At 41.5% G+C, this 22,563-nt stretch overlaps 1 protein-coding gene across 4 annotated transcripts in view; it reads right to left on the bottom strand.

Moving 5' to 3' along the window:
- CRACR2A (calcium release activated channel regulator 2A) overlaps nt 1-22,563 on the bottom strand; it is a 121,869-nt gene that overhangs the window by 85,790 nt on the left and 13,516 nt on the right. For all 4 annotated transcript variants that reach the window (XM_025209109.1, XM_006027820.3, XM_025209110.1 and 1 more), the window contains 4 exons: nt 21,201-21,369; nt 17,512-17,658; nt 5,805-5,895; nt 2,515-2,610 (listed from right to left, as the gene is read on the bottom strand). In XM_025209109.1, coding sequence (XP_025064894.1) covers nt 2,515-2,610; nt 5,805-5,895; nt 17,512-17,658; nt 21,201-21,369 — 503 coding nt within the window. The remainder of the gene's footprint in view (nt 1-2,514; nt 2,611-5,804; nt 5,896-17,511; nt 17,659-21,200; nt 21,370-22,563) is intronic.

Genomic DNA, 22,563 nt, shown 5'->3' with positions numbered 1-22,563 from the left:
ACAGCCTGAGCAGGAAAGGAAACAGGCTCCAGCACGTAGGGCTTCCCCCTTTGCTATGCGAGTGCAGGGGCTGCGCATGAGTGGCAGGGAGTGCTGACCATACAGAAGAGCTGGTGGAGGCTGCACCCCTTGCCTTGATGTGCAGCGCTGCCTGGAGCTACCCCCCACCAGGTACCTGAGCACCCGGCCTGCTGCTTTGCTATGAGACGAGCGTGTGTGCTTGTGTGTGTGTGTGTGTGTGTGTGTGTGTGGGGGGAGAGGTCCCCACACCCCCCCACCCTCCCTCACACCCAAACTTTGCCCCTACAACTCCCACATATACACCACCCACACACACACACATCCCTACATCCTAACACACACACACATCCACACCCCCACACCTCACCATACACACCCACCCTACACACCATACATACACATGCACTCACACACACACATACCCACTCCACCCCCCCCACCATATACAAAACTAAGAATTTATTTTTGAGTTATTATGCAATCACCTCTATATACACACCATGCAAACACTGTAGCAGGCACTGAGGCGTTCATGACAAAAAAAATTTTTGTAATAAAAATTAAAATATGTTATAGTAGGTGTTTGATTTTTAGTATAATTTGTTTTTGTTTTTTTTGGTTCTATGATGGCAACTCCCCACCACACCCCGAATTATTTACAGGGTGGGGGCAAGGGGAGGGACTTCCAGTGGCAAGGGTTAGGGGGTGGGACTTCTAGTCCCAATGGGCAACAAGGGGGCAGGGCAACTGTCAGGGGGTGGGGCTACCCATGAGGCCCTCAACAAAGCACCAAAATTCATTAAGTGGCCCTCCTCCTGAAATAATTGCCTGCCCCTGGTCTAACTAGCTGAAAATGGATGTTTAAAAACTATTCAGGAAGCAAAAGGTGGGTACGATCTAAATACCAGCATAACCATTATGCTGTGGTGATTTATAACACCTTGCATTTTTGCAGTCACTTTCAGCCTGAAGGCACTCCAAATTCTTTACATGTGTGCATAAGTATAAATGCACACAGAATTCATTTAATCCACTACTGAAATGCAGCTACCTCTGGGGTGGAATGTGGCAGACACCCATCGAACCTAAAAACTGCAGCAATAAAAAAATACTCTTAACTCACAGGAACAGTGATCCAAGGCAACTGAAAAAGGAAACTTTTTGGTGCCTTCCATAAAATACATTGATGACTTTAGTCTAGTTCACAACGCATGTAGAAATACATTAGCATAACGATACAATCCAGTCTGAACAATCCCACTTCTTGCTCAGGTGTCATTCCTATCGACTCCCATAGGAGTCAAATCATGTTCTTGGAAAAAATGCAAAGAACAGTGGACCACAAGGGACTGAACTGCTCTTAGTCCTCAACAGGGTGGTCTTCCAGGTCAGGGCTGCCCAAAAAAACAGGTTACATTTACAGTACTCTGCAGCTCAAACAGAGCAGGTCCATTTCCAGCAATACTCTCAGTCCTATAATCAGCAGAAAATTCACTCTTAAAATTGTTTAAATCATCCTGCCTTTTCTCCTTCACGGGTTTTGCAGCTATTTTTGTAGAACAAATTATACCAAGCACTGATTTGGAAACATGACAAGCCAATACCATTCTAGTGAACTAATGAGAGTAGCAGACCAAAATCCAGTCTCTTTTCTTAAGCACATGTAAATCTGCGGGCACACCAGTGGCATCATGGGATATATGCTACTGTAAAATGACATTAGAGAAATGAGGACAGAGGCCTTTAAAAGACAATTTAAAATTTATGGCACTTGTTCTCTAGCATAACTAAGTAGCAGTTGACACCAGGCCAGTACAGGGGTGTGCAGTGATGGCTTTAGGACCCCTTAATCTTGAGCAGCCCAGGAATTAGGTCACCCTCTAGCCTAAATTAAAGCTATTGGGTTCTTCTACAGGCGTGTAAAACTAGTCTAACAGGGAGATAAAATCAGGGTCCTTGTTTTTGTAATGTCTTATGAAAGAAAGCATGTACTTTAGAAATTGAGATTAAACCTTTCAAGGCAGTAGCGACTTGGGAGCCTCAATCCAATTTTCAAAAGGGATTTAAGTGCCTACATCATCTATTTAGTTCTCCAGAGGGTCAGATTTTTACAAGTATTTGGGCACTTAATGATGCAATTGGCAGAGCTTTTGAAAAGAAAAAGAAGTCTTCCTAGGTGCCTAAATACATTTAGGGATCAGGCCCTAAGCATCTAGGGCACATCTGAAAACTGTACTCAATATATTTATTTCACATTAATGAATTTTCCCTTTATAGGGACATGTGTACTACTCCTGTTCAAAGATTTAAAATCAATAAAGAGAATATAAAACAGGCTTCACTGTAGAATTATAGCTTTCCTGATGATTTACAGCTTCTAAGGATATTCATTAAAAAATAAAATTTCTCAAAAAGTTGAAATACTGCTAATGGCACAAGAGAAAGAAAAACAATGAAGCCAGAAGTCATATGGACAAATCCACGGTTAAGTACCCTTTTCTGTTTTTGAATCAGTTGCTCCAATTCTTGTTCTTTTGACAGAAGTTTGTGTTCCAGGTCTTGACTGCGGGACTGAAATCTCTCTGTGTCCTGCAAAAACAAGGGAGGTGAAAGTTAAACAAAAAGGCCCAGTCTTATTCATGAAGGCAACAGTGTCCAGGGGATAAGGTGCAAGACAAGGTATCAGATCTGGAAATCAGGGATAGGCTGTGAAGAGTGAAGGAAAATAACTTAGGGTAAGGCTAAGGTAAATTTTCCCTCACTCAGCAGGGCAAATCCTGAGGTTGGGTAAGTGGCAGTTCTCCACAAGTTACTGAGCTTGATCTAGGAATTACTGGGTCAAATTCTATAGACCCTTTTATGCAAGATAGTGCATCTTAAATGGTGCCTTGTAGCTTTCAAATCCATTTATTAGCCACATTAGTTTAACTTTAGAATAATATCACTGGGGTAAGAGTTACACTGATATAAGCAAGGAAAGAGATGGGTCTCGAGTGTTTGGAGCACTCCTCTCTGATTGTATGGCTAGCTAGCTAACTAATCTGGAATAATATCTGAATAAATGAGAACTTCCCCTGCTTCCATTAGGAATTACAGTTGTAAGACAGCTCCTCAGATGTTGTAAACTGTCTGTAATTCTAGACCAGGGGTGGGCAAAATGCAGCCTGGGGGATGGATGCGGCCTGCCAGGCCATTCTATCCAGCCCGTGGGGCCCCTAAAAAATTTAGAAAATGAATATTAATCTGCCCTGGGCTGCCTGTCATGCGGCCCTCGATGGCTTGCCAAAACTCAGTAAGCGGCCCTCTGCCCAAAATAATTGCCCGTCCCTGTTCTAGACACTTAAAATTGAAGCGAGTGTCCACTAAGGTCCCCAGGAAAACTCTTGTTAGATAATGATTAAGTCTCCCTAAAACAGGTGAGCATGGGAACAAGGAAATGTTCCTACCTCTCTACTTTGGCTCCTAAGAATACACTTAATGGGGCAATTTAATACACGTTAACTGGCTCCTTATACAGAAGACTATGTAGCCAAATGAATAAAGACACAGTAACCATTCCTTTAAATAGAGCCCTCAGTCAGCAGGTTACCAACTATCTTAAATAACAATAATTTGGATTTATTTGGCTCCGTAACAATACCTTTTAGTGTATTTTTTCAAGTGTTGCTTTTTATGTGAGCAGGTAATCATTTTCTTTTTCCACTTGGCATTAGTGTACGTAGTGTCCCTGAGAGTTTGATTTATGGAAAGAAGTTAAAATTCACCCAAAAAAAAAATCAGGCAAGCCAAGAAAAAGTATGATTCTTCAGGGTCTGATACCTGCTAGTACAAGTGCTGAGTAACTTAAAATAACTAAAATGGGGAGGTCTATGACAAGGGCTTGAAATAGTAATAAATGAATGAATTAATAAGAGAATTTATGACACTGCTTTAATCATGAGCAAGTTAAGTAATAGTTCAAGGCAAGCGTCTTTATTTTTTTTAGATTTTCAATTTTATTTCAATAGTTCACTATTTTTATTAGAGCATTCAAAACCCCAGGCTCTTCCATAGCAAATTTCATGACGTAGGATCACAAAACCCACCGACTTATTTCATTTCAGGCAGAAGGCAGGGTAGATTTGCACCTTGTAGCCTAACTAAATCATAAGCTTTCATGAGCGTGGGCTCACTTCATCAGATGCTGATTATTTCATGTCAGCCACCAGTGGAATTCAACCAGCTCCAGAGTGAAATACCACTGCTGTTTAAGAGTCTTTGCTAGCATCCTCTGAATGCAATGGAAAGATTCCCACTGATTTTATTAGGCACTAGGTCAAGGCCCTGATGGTGCATACGGCAGAAAGCAAAGATAAAAAAAATGATGCAACTGAAAATTAGGGGAACATCTAAAACATCATATTCGATGGATGCAGAGTTGCTCTGGAATAATTAATGACTACTGTATGCTGACCTACTTCTTGGAATACTAACTTTAAAGATATATTGGTTTCACTCACAGAGCTGTGAGGAAACAAAACAAGAAAGCCAAACAACAACTCCTGATATGCAACCCTTAATATAAGAGGGGTATATTTCTGGCAAAGAGGAAAAAAATATGGGAATAGAATGGGGAAGGATAATAGCAACTGAAAAAGAGACTCTCAAGAGACTGGGTGAGTAGTAGAAAGTTGTTTAGGGTTGGGGGAGAAGACAGCTGTGACAGACACCCACTGGGGTGGCTAACAAAATGAAGCCTGCCTTAAGGGATGGTATGCCTTTAGGAAAGATCAATATAAATGTAGACTATTACATTAAAATCCTTTTCTCTTATGCTTTGTTTCTGCTGTGTTAAGTAAGTGCTGAAATGGTCTAGGAAGGCTGCCTTTTCTCTATATTTATCACTGATCATAGTCTCCAGAAAGGAGGATAAACCACAAGGGCCAAACCCAGTTGGGACCTCTGGGGTAAGCCCAGTTGACTTTATATATAAGGCAAAGCAGCTCACAAGCCATAAGGGTATGGACAAACATTAAATTGAAAAGCTCCAAATCTCGCTCCAATTTGTTCCTGTTTTTTCAAGAGTCATTTTTGAAGGGCTTCATCAAGGGTGAATGTTTGTAGCACTTCAAAAGGCACTTGAAGCACTTCATACAGAGCATCTGTCCATGGCCTAAGAGTAAGGAAACTAGACAATTCTACCCCAGGGGACATAAAAGGAAATAAAAGTAAAGTAATAAAAAATAAAAAGGTATTCATTATAATATCCCAGGAAACATGCTTAGAGACCAGGAACAAGACAGACTTGCAACAAACTTTGCAAGTATGCCACCACATAAATTACTCAGAAAGGAATCTGATCAGGACAAGAAGACTAGTGCTATTGTCAACAGTGCTAGGGGATCTTTTATGAACAGAAGTAGTCAGGACTTTGACATTAAATCTTGCCCAAGATGACAGCTCCACAAGCTCCTACAGCATGGGCTAATGGTTCACTAGCTGTATCAGATAATTAATACCACCCTCTGAATCACAGCATAGTGCAGAACTCAAGCACTCCTCCGTATCCCATCTGAGTAGTCTGAGCTCGTGAGCATCTGAGCTTGTGATCTGTTGAGATCATGACACAACATCGTAAAGAAATTTATGCTTTATCTTACTGAATTTCTCAATTTTTTTGAGGGCAGGGGTGGTGGGGGGAGGTTACTTCTCTTTTCCTACTGGCTGAAACTCATGGAATTATCATGGTGTAAATAGGTATAAATGACAGCAGTATCCATATGCAAAACAAAAAGGAAACTCACTTTCAGGAGAAACTGTTCCTTCTCCTTTTTGATTTGCTGCTCCATTTCTTCATAGAGCTGCTGAATTTCTTCATCATAAGCAGCAATTTTCCTAATAAGAGATAAAAGCATGCCATGTGGGTCTTTGTAGCATTATTTCAAGACAAGGCTCACAATTACTAGCTTAGCACCACATTTCTGTTTTAGCACAAAGCCCCAGGGAATGATCCTGAGAGCAGGGAAAAAAGAATTTACTGCAGGAAAGGTCACAAATAAAAAACAAAATGTTTCCTTGTGGGAGGAGAGCAGTTACAGTGCGAAAGCTAATAAGGCTGCTGCTTTGACAATTTAAAATTGCCAGAAAAAAATTGTGTGATGACTGTTAATTATGCACTCCTAATGACTATTGAACCTGAAAGCCTATGGAATGGAGGTCCTAGAAGCAATACAGTACTCACACCAATAATGATAATACTGTAAACAATTTTTAATTTAAAGAGACTTGCAAGTATTTCTGATACACATTCACTCCCCTGTTATTTGTGGGATTGCATTGCTCATTATTCCAAGGGCTCATGGAACCGGTGGTTTATTTGTGAACCTGTTAATGAAGCCCAAAAATTTCAGCACAAATTATTTGTCATACTGGACAATGCCCTATTCTCATTTTCCCACTCCTCTCATTTTGTTCTGCTCCCATCTAAAAAGGTTTAGTCACCCAGTCAGGGAGCAGAAGTAAAATGCACTGTGCCCAAATGTACATAACTAGAGCAAGCACAAGGGAATGAACAGTTCACTTTTTGAGGAGTGGGATTCTAGCCAGCATGCTAGCAATCTCTTAAGGAGAATTAGGGGGAATTGTTTTAGCTAGTTTTTTTGCTTTAAAAAAAAAAAAAAGAATCCAGCAATTGAGACCACTTCTTGAATGCCCAAAGAGTGTCCTGTTGGGATTTATAGCAAAACTTAATGAATTTCTCTTGTGATACTGCTGTATACTCTCCCTGGATGATCTGGATAGCAGTGCTGGATGTAGCAAAGGTGCATTATCCAGGCAATTTGCAGAGTTCCTATGAAATAGTTTTCAAAAAATCACAAGGGAATCCCAAAATCCCAGGAACAGAAATGAAAACCTCTAAGGATTTCATCCATGTGCTGAAAATTTCAAGATTTCAAATGAATATATAATGGGAAGAAGGCCCTTACGTACAGCACAGGAAATCAGGAGTAACTGATTTCAGTTTACAGTGATTACAGTAACTGTAAGGTCAAATGAACTGATACAAGGAACAGTATAATCAGGTCTCTGTTCCCCGAAACATTTAGAATACCTAGTGTAATCAGGTCACTCACCCTACTTCTTGATATAGGGGCATCTGCTATGGGTTTCCAATCACTTTATTTTACATGGGGCAACCTTGTTGCTACAGTAAATGGAACAAAACAAACAAACAAACAAACAAACCCAAAACCTGCTATCTTCCTTCAAAGCCTGGGAGAGGCAAGTCTGGCACTGTGCCTCTCCCTCAGCACAACAGCCTCCTCTCATCTCTCCCCCTTGAACAATGCTCCTGGAACTCATAACCCTCTTTGGGTGCCTATACATGAGCATGAAGACTGTTCTGACACACTGTAATTACAGCGCATCCGAGCAGTCAAGTCTGTTGGAGTGTGGCAATTACCGTGCTCCAGCCAGTCTCCGCATCTTGTGTATCAGCGTCCCTGCACTCCCCGCGGGGACGCTTCATCTAAAGCTCATCAGATGAAACACAGAGACCCTGATACACAAGATGCAGAGACTGGCTGAGAGTTTCCCCATTCCCAAAGTCTGGAGAAAGAACAGGCTCCAAGCCTCATCTGGAGGTGTCAGTCCATAACATAAATTCTCACTTATAGTCCAGATTGTGCAACACCAGAGCACTGCAGAGGAGCCACTTCATCATGTCGGATGCCTCTGTACCCTCTGCTAACCACTGTGCTCTTCCTAGTTGTTCCCTCTCCCTGAAGTAGGCCAGTCAAAGGCACCGTAATAGCTGAAAACTGCAGAATAATATGTCAATATGCAACCTGTCCTAGAAATAACTTCACTAGTCAATTTGATGTGGATACTAAGGAGTCCACCACTGCCCTTACTTTTTTCACTAGGGGTATAATCTTCCCATTTCCTAGGACTGAAGGTATATCCTAGGTACTTGGTCTCTCTACAACCAAGCTGGCGGTTAGCCGAGCTGGCTGTGAAGCCCGCAGCTCTAAAAAGTGCAGCACTGCTTTCATCTGCAGATGGGCTCATCCCAGGTGCTGGCTAATATTACCATATTGTCCAAGTATGTGACTGCATATGATCAGCATGGGTGGAGTATTTTGTCCATAAAGTGCTGGAAGGCAGTTGGCCCTTACACAGAGTCCAAAAGGCAGAGTTTGAAATGGGTAGCATCCCCATGGTGTTGCAAATACTTTGGTTTCTCAGGGCTGTGGGGCTAATGGTAGTTGTGGATAGCCTTTTGTCAAACCAGGGCAATAATAGGTTTGGACTTTCCTCTTCCTTCAAGCATCTTGTTTAACCAGGGCATTAGGAAGGTGTTAAACTTTGAGACTGCATTTACTTTTGAAAAGTCAATACAAAAATGGACAGCCAGGCCCAGCTTCAGCAGCAGCACAACTGGTACTAGCTGATTATACTAGTAATACACTAGTAGATTCTTTTAGCACCCCCAATTCAAGCATACTTTGAATTTCATGGTGTACCGTGTCCCTGAGATGAGCTGGAATTCACGAATATCCCTTTTGCACAGAAAACCCCAGCTTAAGGACAATCTGGTGCTCCATTAGAGCAGGTCTCCCAGAAGTGTTTGTAAAAAACATCTAGAAATTTTTCTAACTGGGTTTTCATGTTGACTTGTTGGGCTGTGGTTAAAGCTTCCCCCAGAGAGAGAGCTACACTAGAGTCTGGAGGGACCCTTGCAAGACCAAGGCCAGCCCCAAACAGACAACTGAGGACATTACTGGCTTCTTAAGTCACTCAGGAATTTAACAGATTAACACAGTAGATCTGGGAACTTTGCCACTTCCGCACCAGACACACCTCACTGTCCAGCTATCCAACTCAACACAGGATCTCAGACAGGCCCTGTCACTTAGCTAACAATTTGCTCTCCATGTGGGGGGAGAAGAAATACCACCCTGTCACCAGGTTGGTTCCACAACCTGGCATTTTTGTTATATTGATATTCCTGGGCCTGTTGTGCCACCTTGAGATTTTCCTTACCAAAGGCTCCCACCAAATCCAGCTGCTCCCACAGCTTGAATGTCACACTGCGTTCTGTGCTTTGGTGCCTGACAGAATTCCTTTGAGAGCTCTACCATTCCCTCAGGGTTGCTTCCTATGTAATAAAGTGGAAAAAAGCTTGGTGGTGACTGTAGGACCTCCCAAATAGCAAACAGCAAAATCTACCTTGGCTGGATTGGAATCAACTGAGTTCAAACCTCCAGGCCAACTGTAACAGTTTGGTCATGAAGCCCCAACCTTGACCAATCACCACTGGGTAAGTCACGTAGCTGGCCACAGTGGCAACAATCCTAACCTTCTACCTCCCAATAATTAGGCTCATTTGGACTCTGGGTCCTGGCCCAACATTCCCATGGATACACATCACATGGACATATTCCAATATTTTAAAGTCCTCGTGGTCCACAAACTGCTGATGTATAAAGGTCTGTTTGAACTCCAGATCTACCAGCCCTATGACCTAGACATCACCTGCCTAGACAGATCTGGGCCCTCCCTCAGTCCCCCTGACATACATTTGGGCATACCCACCATCCATCTAAGGGCAGTCCCTGTACTGCTGGCCATCCTCACTACATTTAAAACAAAGTTAGTTAACCACCTAATTTAACTGTCGAGCTACTAGCCAGCTCAAAGTTTCCCTCTTCCCCCATGCAGCCTGTCATGGCCCATCTGTCAGGCCGCAGTCTTGAAGGAAAGCAGGGTAGAGTCCTGGGCAGTGGTGTTCTAGCTAAAGATCCCTTCAAAGTTGCAACTGGCTTCTTCCACAATCCCAGCCTCTCAGAGCTCAGGTTATAAGAATATAAGAATTACCATTTACTAAGTCAGACCATATATCCATCTTGTGTTGGATGGATCCTTTGCCCAGATGGTGGATGGTGCCCACTATCCAGTGTTACAAAGTGGCAGAGAGTGGATGTCAAAAGGAAGAGTGAACTAAGTATGACCAGGGTTTATTCCAAAGTTTTTCCCTCACTTGCAGTTTCCAGTATTTAAGGCCTTGGCTGGTGTCCCCCAGTGTGGAATCCATACAATCCAGGTCTGCCTCCATTAGGTTTTCAACCATATGGATTATCTCATCCAGGGTGGACATCTGTTTCTGGTAGACTGACTTCCAGGGTCCCAGTGGGAGTATGGAGCAAAACTTTTCTAAAATCATTAGTTCCACTATTTCTGACAGCAACAGAGTCTCTAGCTTTAACCAAAGGGTGCAAAAGTATTTTAATCTTTGAACTATAGCTCAGGGACGAGAACCAGGATTAAATGCCTCCTGTCTAAATCTGCACCAGTATGCCTCCTCTATTAGACCTAGGCAGGTCCAATATAGAGACCTTAAGAGCCTCATATGCCTGGGCCAAAACTGCCCCAAGGCTCCAGTAGGCTGCCTGAACTTCCCCAAAACAAAGAAATATGCAAGTGTGCAAACAACAAATAAACAAATCCAAAACTTGCCATCTTCCTTCAGACCCTGAGAGGGGCAAACTTGGCTCTGCACTTCTCCCTCAGAACTACAGCCTCCTCTCTCCCTTGTACTCTGCTCCTGGACCTCTTGGGTACCTGTACACAAGCTGGGAGGCTGCTCCAACGTGCTTTAATTACAGACTTGATTAATCTAGTCTGCTGGAGCACAGTAATTACCATGCTCCAGATATCCTCCGTGTCTCATGTATCAGTGTCCCCTCACTTCAAAATGCTGGCAGGGGCACTTTATCTAAAGCTCATTGAACAAAGCATGAGGACCCTGATACAGGAGATGTGGAGACTGGTTGAGTTTCCCCATGCCCAAATTCTTGAGAAAGAACAGCCTCCAGGCCTCATCTCGGAGCCACTCTAGTTAAAGCCCCCTCCTCACCACTCCTGGCTCACATGTAAAAATGCCCCTTAAGCCTAGGTGTGGCTCCACCCTTATTAACTTATCAGTTTTACTCATCTACCAAACTAAATGGGCTATGAGTTTTCAGGTTCAAAGGATGATGCAAGGTGCAACATGATAGAGTTTTACAAAATATTACATGGTTGCTTAACCTAATTCAAAAGGGAAGTCTGACAAATTTTTGAAGGTCCATCAGTACATACTGAACATGGTAGATCTGGGTGAAGCCTCTAAAGTCAGATCTTCTTAAAACTCTGAATGCTGGAAGATACAATGGAAGAGTAACAGGGCATGAAAAGTTCTGGACATGCCCAGTCCACACTCCCACTCACCATTCATGCTCTGCTACTGCGAGAAGCAGGACACCAGGCTTGGTGGACATATGGTCTGACCCAATAAAAAGCATTTTTTACGTGAGCATGTTTCCTCAAAAAAAACTTACCCTAGCTATAAATGAATACTATTCTAACACAGATATAGGAAAACTAAATCCTTTAAGGCTGATGCTCCACTACCTGAAATGTCATGTTTTCATTGAGATTTTTCTGCACAGACATCAATCTGCATGTGAAATGCAGCCCAGATTGGGGCTTCTTCTCTCCCCTTCACCACATTGCTACCTCTGACACAAATAGAGTGCAGAAAAACTAAAAGGGCATTTCATGCTTCCTTTTTCCCTTCCCAGTGTGCAGCCGAATCACATTCTGACCCCAAACACAGAATGTTCTCCCTCTTAGCATAAGAAAATAATGACCCAAGAATGTAATTCACAGTTTAATCTCTAAGGTACTGCATGAGAGTATCTAAGACCAATGAATGCTTAACAGGGAAGGACATAGATGCCAAGATCATATAACACTACCCAATAACATGTCACACTGACCAGGGCTGGAGGCTGGACTGACTTATATAATAAAAGACCCTGTCATAGTGCATCCACAGAATAGGGCATTCAGTAGTTAATGTTGCCATGAAAACCATAACTGCATTTTCTTGCTTTTGTGGGTGAAAAGAAACAACATTAATGTCATACTGTACACTGCTGGTTTTGGAACCATGTTTCTCTAACCTGTGTTTGTAAAGGCAGAAAAGGTTGTAAGTTGTACATGACAATGAAGACTTACATTTTAATAATACGATATTTACTTGTTGACTCCTTGGCATACCACTAGGGAATAGCATCTGTGAGCTAAGCACACACCGGAGTATTTAATTATGAATTTACCCTACAATTTCTAAGGCTGATCAAATAATAATAATAATAATAATAATAATAGTTATCACTGTTGCTTCAAATATAAACAGTCATGAATAATTTAGTCACCAAGTAGTGGAAAAAAATTATCATCCAATAAATTATTTGCTATATATTACTCATTGGAAGATGTAGATGAACAATGAAAAAATAAGTTATTTGTACTGGAGAAAAACCTCAACATTTGTCTAAAAAGAATAACTATTCTACCTGAATAATGTCTGCCTGTAACCACAGCATAACTCAAACACTATCTAATAACGTAGTTTCCTTTTCACAATAACCCTATGAAGTAAAACAGGTATTTTGTTACTGCAACAATACATTAACCAAACCGGAAAGTAGCAAGAGTTAGGATAACCAAGGTGGCATGTTCTGGTTACTACATTTTGACCTGGAGTTCCTACGTGCAAAGGAGAATTTCATTTCTGTTCAATACTTTAACTGTTTTGGTTGGGCTTGGCCCACAGGTGTTCACACAAACACTTGGTGCAAACAGCTCTTTCTTCCAGTTAAAACTATTTCATGTCTCAGATAACTCTAAGGCCTGATCTGAGCACCCTCCATTACCGCTGCAGTTGGGTTCTGCCACTGCCCTGATGTGTGAAAATCATTTCACCTCTCCATGCCTCTTCCCTTGCCACCTTTTGCTTGCCTTGCCTATTTACAGACTATTTTCTTTGAAGCAGACTGCCTCCCTGCAATCAGTTCATACCATACCAAGCTCTGTAGGATGCCCAGTCTCAGGGAGGGCTGTAGGTGCTACTACAATACAAATATTTAACATTAAAATGTGGACATGTGCTATGCAGTAAGGGTGTTCAACCCCTGGCCCTCAAAGCCATGTAATTGAGCTCATGGAGCTCCCCATGGGACTGGAAATTTGGTTGGAAGGACGGGGGGGAGCAGTAACAATTAACACTAGCACCGCTCCCCCATCATTAAATTGTCAAACCCCACGTGGCTGGATCAGGCTCAATTCCCACATGGGAGGATTGAGCCAGCACCTGATGCAGCCATGTGGGGCTGGCCCATCCAGGTGCCTGATGTAGCCACGTAGCTGCCTCAGACCCCCAGCCTGCACAGCTGGATCAGGCCTACTTGGGCCAGCAATGTGCCTGGTCATCAGGATGGAATCTGACCTGCAGACAAACCTGGCCCTGTTCATCCAGCCCATGGGCCAAAAAGGTTGGTCACCACTGCTTTACAGCATGGAAACAGTTTGTGCTCATACTCATGGAGGCTGTGAACACAGGGATTCCAGTCAAGTTTATGAACCCTAATGGAACTGTGGAAGAGGCTATACCAGACCGTCCACAAAGCTTACATACCCCTTGAAAATCCAGATGCTATTTACCATCACACACATACTCCACAGATGCAAGACAAACACATTTGGTCTCTTTTTCAAACCAATGATGCACAAATATATGGCAACATCCAAAAAAACAAAAGCCCTCAAAATATCACTGTATTATTTAAAGAATTATCTGTCACCACCACTATGGAACCTGGGACAAGTTAAACTAATATAGCCTATATAAAGAAAGAACTGGAAAGTGAATGCATTAAAACATATTGTGTGCTTATACATGCCAGAAAACATGGATTTTAGTTAATGGATTCCTTACCACACATCTTCGGCTATTATATGCGTGGGGCTACCAGCCTAGCTATTGCCATTACCGGGAATAGAACTCTGTAACATGGTACATCAAATATCAGCTTGTGATGCAAATCTTTCTTGTTTCTTTTTCTTTATCAATCTAAACAACATAAATAGAAGGGCAGGCTACATGATCATAATGGTCTCTTTTGACCTTAAAAATCTATGTACAAAAGTACATCACTCATTCATTAGTGACAAGCTCTAAAGAACAAAATATTCCAAGCTAAAAATACTACCGTGCAATTTGTTTTCCTTACATTTGCTTGTTTGTTTTATTTTAGCCACTGAATTAAAAGTATGGATCAGCTAAGAGAATAAAGACATCTACGTTTGTGCTGGATGGTATTCAGTTTGGAAAGATTAATAAGACTTCCTTTGTGTGTGCTTATCTGAAAATTCTATCAAAGTATTTATTTTCTGTTCAGAAACCTTTGAAGATACAGTCTAATTAACCAACAGCACTTAGAGAATGTAGGTTTCTTCTCCAGTAATAATTAAAAACTGGTGAAAGAAAAATATTGAGGTAAAGCCCTGTAATTTATTTAAAGCAAGCAACCAGCAAATAGAGGGGTTCAAGTTAGTTAAAACTACAATGCAACAAAAATAGACATCCTGGTGGCTTATTTAAATATGTACAAATATGGCTTATTGAATGTACAGGAAGAAAACTGTTTCATGAGTGGTTGAAAGAACTCATTAGGATAATCTGCATATATCTATGATTTATTTCTACAGAGGACAACAATTTTAAGATCTGGAACAAAGTAGATATTAGTGTTAGATAACCTCTGAAAATCTCTGCTGCTTAATTTGCTCTCAGATGGTAGCAATGTTTTTCCTGGGAAGGACCACATGCTTCATTCATTCTTTAGAAGATTAGATTTGCTTAAAATTGTTACGTATAAGAAATTCACACTTCAGCCAAATCTACCTCTTATGCCAGTAAACATTAACAGAAAAACAAAAAACATAAGACGCAATGGCTTCCTGGGGCTTCGGGTCTGCCCCTCCCCTCCCCTTCCAACAAATCTGGTTTATAAACTGATAAAGCTCCACCTTAAATTGTGTTAAGTTGCTCAAGCCCATTACTTCTGCTGGCAGGCATTTCAGCACCTTTTGTAACTTCTAACAATGCAAATGTTCTTATCTTTTCCAGGCTAAAACACAAACCTCAACAAAAGCCATTAGGCTGAAATCTGTTCTCTGAGAAATTGGTGGGGCCACACAGACTCACTATATGACAAGAAGATAAAAGTTTGTACACATAATACACATTAGAAGGGTAGCGTAGAAAATGTCAGCATTAATGTTGGTCATCGATCCTTACTTCCACTCCTTGTTGCACATGCATTAGGATACATTCATTAATTCACATGACTATATCATATTTTTGCTTCAGGAGCCCTACTTAATTCAGCATGTGGATAAGCAAAGGGATGGATCCATGGGGAATGAAGTAGTAGTTTACATCCCCCTTTCATTCCTGGTGCACCCAAAACTTAAAAACCAACTCTCTGATGGTGGCAGCTGCATTTCTATTCAGGCAGCACTGGGGGAGTTAATTGACTCCATGGCTCAATCTCCCTGATTCCTCCTGTATTCTTCATACCACAAAAGTAAAGGACCCTCTCTCCTTTTTAATGGTCTTTATGTTCCATTAATTAATCTGGCTTTTCTTCTGCCATTCTGTTGTCTGTTAATAACTCCTGGTAATGGAGCTCCTATTTCACAGCCCTGCAGACTGTTTAACTCTAGCCAGAACTGAGACTCAGGTGAACATTAACTCAAGAATGGATGCGCTGTCAAGATGCTCAAAACAGCTAGATTTTGCTTTATGAATCTGAAAATGAGATGTACTTTTAATTATAATAATTACCAGACTAATGAAACAACATATTTTGATTATTTTTGCCTAGTTTGTTGTGTTTTTATACATAAGAGATGATAAAAACAAGTTAATGCAAATTTCAATAAAGTCTTATTAGTTTTTGCTTTGATCTTAAACTGAACAATAAACCTCTAGACCACTAGCGTATTAGTAAAATATCTAGTTTCTTTTTAACTGGAGAAAAATATATTTTGTGTTATATCTGATGATGCACCACATTATCTACATCCTGCTTTTTAAAATCCTAGATCCACGCCTGGATAGGCAAGTATTAAGCAAAGGTAATCAATCAATGGTTACCTTTATCTTAACTGTTCAGAGAGTGGCCCAAGGGTTCACCTGCTGCATACTCTCCAACATCAACACTGAATGAGGTAGGGTTTCTATATTAAAAAGCATGTGACTTTGTAATAAAAGAGAAAACTACCGTATTTTCGCGCATATATCCCGTGGGTTATACACAATTTTACAAAAAAAAGGATGGGTGTGGGCTGTACAAGGGTGCGGGCTACGCACAGACTATTTTTTGGAAGGGGGCCAGGGCAGGGGGCCACAGCGTGGGCCAGGGCAGGGGACAGCAGCGCGGGCGGGCTGGGGGGCCGCAGCGGGGCCTGCTGGGCCCGGGCTGCACTGCCACTGCCACGGGGGCCAGGCCAGGCCACACTGCGCCGCTGCCGCCGCAGGGGCCAGGTAGGGGGAGGCAGCATGGGCGGGCTGGGGGGCCGCATCTCCTCCTTGCCCGGGGGTGTGGGGAAGACAAGGGTGCGGGCTAGGCACAGAAAATTTTGCGGAAATGTAATTTTCCACAGGTTATGCATTGGTGAGGGTTATATCCACGTACAGGCTATATGCGCGAAAATATGGTATATCATAGTGTAGTCACTTGGGGGATGGGGTATAGAAGAAAAGAGTTAATACTGCAGAGGCTACTCTTCTAAGGTGAGAGTTCTTCATATTGCAAGTTCAGTTTTGCTTAAATAAGTTTAATATAGTTTGTTTGTTGTGGCTGTTTAGAGTTTCCTAGGTGTTTTATGAGAAAATAAATGAAAAACAAAGAAATCCCAGCATATGCAGCTACTTGCTTGACAGTATCACAGTGGCCTGTCTCCATATACTCACTTTTAGAGATCTTAGAATATGAGGCAAGGCTCACAGACAGTGACACTCATGCACCATCACACAAATAACTATTTTCCACTCAGCTTACACTAAAAACACAGCTAAAAAACTCAAGCAATGGAAATTTTGATTTAGGTTTCCATACATGCACTCTGTCAGTCGAATGTTGTCATGGCAGATCATTCAAAGCAGTATGTGGAGCTGAAAATTCACTTTCCCTAGCTATCTAATCTGGTTTATGGTCACGTTGCATGGACTGCTGCAAAGCAGAAAGAGTACAATGGTGAATCTGACCAATTCCTGTAATCATGTGTCTTTATTTTGATTACAAATAAACGATCCCCTTAATTGCATATGTATAAGATTAAGATTAAAAATGAAACAAACATATGCATAAGAATTTCAAAAGAATGAGAACAAGAAATATATTAAACTAAATCCAACCACTTGGTTCTGCATTACAAATAAATTTAACAGCTGCAATTATGACTGGTTAAGTTTTACCCATACGAGATATTTCAAGGTAAATCATCAATTCTCCAGCAAGCTGGTTGACTGAGAGAACCCTTGTTGCATTTTAATTGAAAATGCTGCATAACACATCTAAAACACTACAGAGAGGGCACAACAGACATACGAACTTTTTCAGGGCAGATTCCAATTCATTCTTTTCATTATCAGCTTCTTGGAGCTGGGAGAAAACTCTGGCCAGAAACTCTTCAAAATTGGAAAGTAAATGAGGCTCCTCTTTTCTGAGCTGTAACCAAAGTTGCTTCACATCACTCTCGCTGAAGGAAAAAGAGAAAAAGAAAAAGAATAAAGGATCTGTTCAGAGACAGGATTTATCATACTATAATAAATGTTTGCAGCAGTCTATTCACACAGTGTAAACTTCAGCAAAAACACTGGCCAAAACATTATCTACAAGGGCAATTTATACAAACCCTGACTGTGACTAGATCTTCTGTGAATATACAGGGATGGGGTGCGTAGAAACGCATGAAAAGAGTTTTGGCTCATTTTCTTTACAGCACAACTCACTTCCAAGAATAAGGAGAAGCATGGGAACTTCTACTCCCATGAAAGCCTTGGAGCATGTCTCAACCTAAAGGGGAGGAAAAGGCAGGGACCAAAAGACTGTGCATTCTATGCCTAAGGTACTCACAGGAATGAGCTTTCTCCATTTGTGTATTCTCCCTAGAGAAAATCATGTTTCCTATCCAGCCATTACACCCTCTCTTTTTCCCTTCCCATGACCTCTCATCATCTGACCTTACACTCAGATAAATCAAATGCCATGCTTAAAGCATGGATTCAGAATAAGCAGGATTTCTTTCACAAAGAAACAAAAATGTATTTCTATTTCAGCTCTCTGCAAGTCAGGATTGTGGGAGATGGACCTCTAAAATCATATGGCAAAGGTTATAGTGTCCTTTTAGTGTGAGGAGACTAGCTATGTCAACACTGCAGTCACAGCAGTGTCTGCAATGTAGGTGTTCACCAGTAGTCAGGATCAGGTTTTGAGAGTCCTGCAGCTCATCTTGAGCACAGGGAAACCCTAAAAGAACACACAATCCCACCAATTCTATCTAAAGAGCCAGAGTGGAAGACTTCTTCTTAATGAGAATTTCAGCAACTTCCCCCTGAACTATCCGGTCCAAAACCAGCATGTTATTAAGTCAATACTATTTTCCTTAGGCTATGCTAAAGACAGATTTAGTGCACGTTCAATGGTACAGTTAGATCACCTGAAAACTGCATAGAGGCATCAGCAAGTTTTTACCATATTTATTTGCATACTACACACTTCCAAATAAGACACACACCATGTTTTTGATAGGCAGAATGAAAAAAAAAGATTTTTCTTAAAAATAAATAATTTAATATAACAAATTATAAAATACACAGGACTATTCTGTTCCACTCATGAGCATACATGTTCACATGTGCTACAAGAGTGACTCAGCAAAGGTGGGGCTATGACGAAGTATGGGTACGGAACTGGAGATTAAGTTAGGCCTATATGAAATGTATCTGGTCATCTATCAATAGGCTGAAACAATACTATTAACAAAGCTATTTGTAAATCAGTTTCCTAATGTAAGACACAAACCCTATTTTTTAATCACAAATTTTGTGGAAAAGGTGTGTGCAGTAAGTGAAATAAATGTGGCATTCCCACCCCCCTCCCCTCCACTCTACCTTCCCCACCCATGCTGTGCAACTTTGGACCAAACTATCTTAGTGCAATTCCCCAATCTCTTTCTCCTTTCAGCTCCACTGCCACATCTCAGATGTACCTGGGATACCTAAAATCAGAATCTCAGCCAAAGACCAATAAACTCAATAGAAGGACCAGCATCACTTATCTCAATGGACTTTGAGACACATTCTATTCTTCTCACTAACTACAGAGATTTTCATGCGTCTCAGATATTTTTTAGTCAATTCTCTGCCTGCATATAAATTTATTTTGTAGATGGATCCTTGATCAATTATATAAGAAAAGAGCAGTGCTCAACGTGAAAGAATTTGTTCCACAATTGTCACAGCCTTTATCCTCCAGTGACTCCAAAGAAGATTTTCTTTCAGAGAACAAACAAGTACAATCTAAGGTCAGTTTTCTTGCTCTCAGAACAATTTCTGTCATTTTTTTTCTGCAAACGGGAGTTTTCACATCATCAGCAGCCTTACATTTTGAATTTGAAATATCCTTCAAAAAGAACACAGGAGGGCTGGGAGATGTATGAAATGCAAACTTAGTGTTCTAAACAAATCAGAACATATAAAAAATAGCCTTACCATGCACTATGCATAAAGGGCTTACTGGATAATGCTGGCTGAGATTTAGTGGAGAAAAACAAACATGTTGATTCAAAACAGTTTGGCAGGATTAGGATTAAAAGGATGCTGGGTAGAAAAGTCATACAGTTTACCCATTTACCATCTGGACAAGCTTCTCATTTTGGAGCATTCATTTTACATGTGACTATCCAACAACACACAAAGTACAACTGTGCTTTGGGACAGGGACCATTTTTCTGTTCAGTGTGTACACACTACACAGATCAATGAGGCCCCAGTCCATGGTTGCAAGGTAGATCCTGACACAATACAAATAATGGCAACACAGTCAGAAGAAGAAACTGGGGCAAGGTTTTCCTGGTTAACTGTTACAGTATAAACATAGTGCTTGCCCAAACAGTGTTCTTTGAAGACTCCTTATTTGCAATGGATAACATTTTTGATATGCCAAATGCACATTGATATGACCTATTTTTGATAAATCACACCAATGTTTCAGTTGTGTTGCTCTTCACTGAGCTCGTGTCGTTCACCACATTATCCCCCAGGGCTCAACTGTTTTGCTTGCATGAATTGTCTTTGAGTGGAAACAAGACATCACCTTTCATTACCTCTGTGCCACCTTAAAAATGTTTAAGGAGACACAAAGACAGCATCACAACACAATGTGGCCGTGACAAAAGATAGCAATAAATTGTGCTGCTTTATTGCGGCAGACGTCTATTTTCGTTATGGTGCAAGAGCCTGAGCAGCCATACCTACGCATACACTGCTACTACCTCGAGGTTAGAGAGTTAGAGGGGCCTGGTCCTGCATGCTCTGGGAATTCCTGCACAGGATTGGGCCCCTCAATTCCTGGAAGCACCTGTCCAGCTTTTCCTGCTTGCAGGGACATTTCCCCACCAATCTCTGGGGCATATCACTGGAAGTGGGAAAAGCCTGGATGCTCTGGTACAGTCCCAGGAATGGGGTCACCAATCAGCTAATTAGTGGCCCTAGCCCGGGGACTGTACCAGAGTGTCAAACTCACTCCAGTGCAGTCCCAGGGCTGAGACTGCCAATCAAGTGATTGGTGGTCCCAGCCCTGGTACCATACCAAAGTGTCCCAGCTTTCCTTGCTTCCCCAGATGTGCCCCTGGGATCTCTGAGGCACATCTCTGGAAGGAGGAACACGTTGCCTGTTGTCCCACCCATTGATTTTTGTAGGACAAAAGGTGACATGTTTCACTCCATGAAAGGGATCAGCTGTGCTGGGACACAGCCAGTCTACTTCATTTGGCAACATCTATTTGTAGCCTTTATGTTCTCACGTGCAGCAGTCAAGGAAATGAATCATCCCATGAGATCCCACAAGATCATTCCATCAGAGCAGTTCCTAGTTCTAATCTTCCACCTGTACCTTTACCAAAGTCCATGAAGATACATCAGAGCAAAAGAAACTGGTCCAGCACTTCCTAATCCACAGAGACCTAAACACCAGATCACGTAACATACATTATCTGATAACACTGCTAGCTAGACTTACTCTTCTAAGTTCCTCCTAGCCCCAAGCTGAGCCATTAGCTTTGAGAATTGGTGGTCTTCATCATCACTCTCATCAGCAAAGTTCTCTTCCCACTTAGATGGAAAGTCGTTTTCATTTTCTGGCCCAGGAGCTTCATTCCTTGAGACCATCTGCCTGAACAGAAATTGGCCTAAAAGTTCAAAAGTGTGCATATGTTAAAACATCCTTTGCTAAGAGTAATCATAAGTCATTAAAGGAAACAACATCAATTACCAATATTTTCCAGATCAAATTTTACAGTAAATAAAGCTTCAGTAGGAAGAAAAACTGTCATTTAATTAATTTGGAGAAGGGAATGTGGTTTAGTACTTGCAGCAAGAGAGTGGGAGTCAGGTCTTCTGAGTTTTAATTTAGCTCCATTCTTACCTTAATTTTTAACCTGGGACAAGTCATACAGCCAAATTTAGGTGCTCAAGCCTAGGGATTCATGCTCCAAGTAGGCATTAAGTATATGGTATAATTCTATAGATGCTGAGCAATTAACTCCTTGAAGCCAATGTAAGTTCAATAAGGACTGAATAGCGAACAACGGTTCTGACACAAGAAATATAATATCATTGCTCATTATATTCTGTTCTCATTTTAATACTTTAGTTTCTCAATGTATGACCCAATCTTACCCTCTTATATAGGCTCATCAGAACGCCCCTTGTTACTGTACATCAGAGCTAAATCTTCCCCGTGCTTACAGTTTCCCATTTAACTTTACACATTTTAAACAAAAGTCTGCCCTCAGATGGGAGCTCCTTCCATTTTCTCATGACATCTCTGTGTCCTCCTTATATTACTTGCAGTTCTACAACCTCACACCTGTTGCCAAAACATAGCAATTGGAGAATCATTTATCATCAAAATGAATCACAGTGGTCAGATTGCCAGGTATGAAGTGGTAAAGTTTAATCAAGATAAGAACCTGGGCCAATTCATGCATTTGTAATCCAAGGATCAAATACTGGCCTGGGATAAAGCCACACTGGAGTAAATGGAAGGTACACACAGAGAGCAGAATTCAGCTCAGCTTGGCTGGCCACTTTGGTGACAGGGAGTGGGCAGAGGCTTAGGCCTTGCTGGAGACTTCAGGGCCCTCATGGATGAGTCTAAGGAACCAGCCATAGGGTGGCAAGACAGGAAAAGCAGCAGTGTCGACCATACTGAAGCCCTGGGTTTGAAGCCGTAGTCTGACAACATAGACCTGAGGGACAAGGAATTCTTTGTTAAAGAAGCAACAGACCTGACAGCAGGGTATATCCAAAGAATAAAAGGTCATACTGTCAGCCAGGAGCAAGAATGCAAGATGTGGATCTTAGCAGAGCTCAGGGGGAGG

The sequence above is a fragment of the Alligator sinensis genome, unplaced genomic scaffold (genome assembly GCF_000455745.1).
Source record: "Alligator sinensis unplaced genomic scaffold, ASM45574v1 scaffold177_1, whole genome shotgun sequence".
Lineage (NCBI taxonomy): Eukaryota > Metazoa > Chordata > Crocodylia > Alligatoridae > Alligator > Alligator sinensis.
This window is presented reverse-complemented; position numbering and strand designations above follow the sequence as displayed.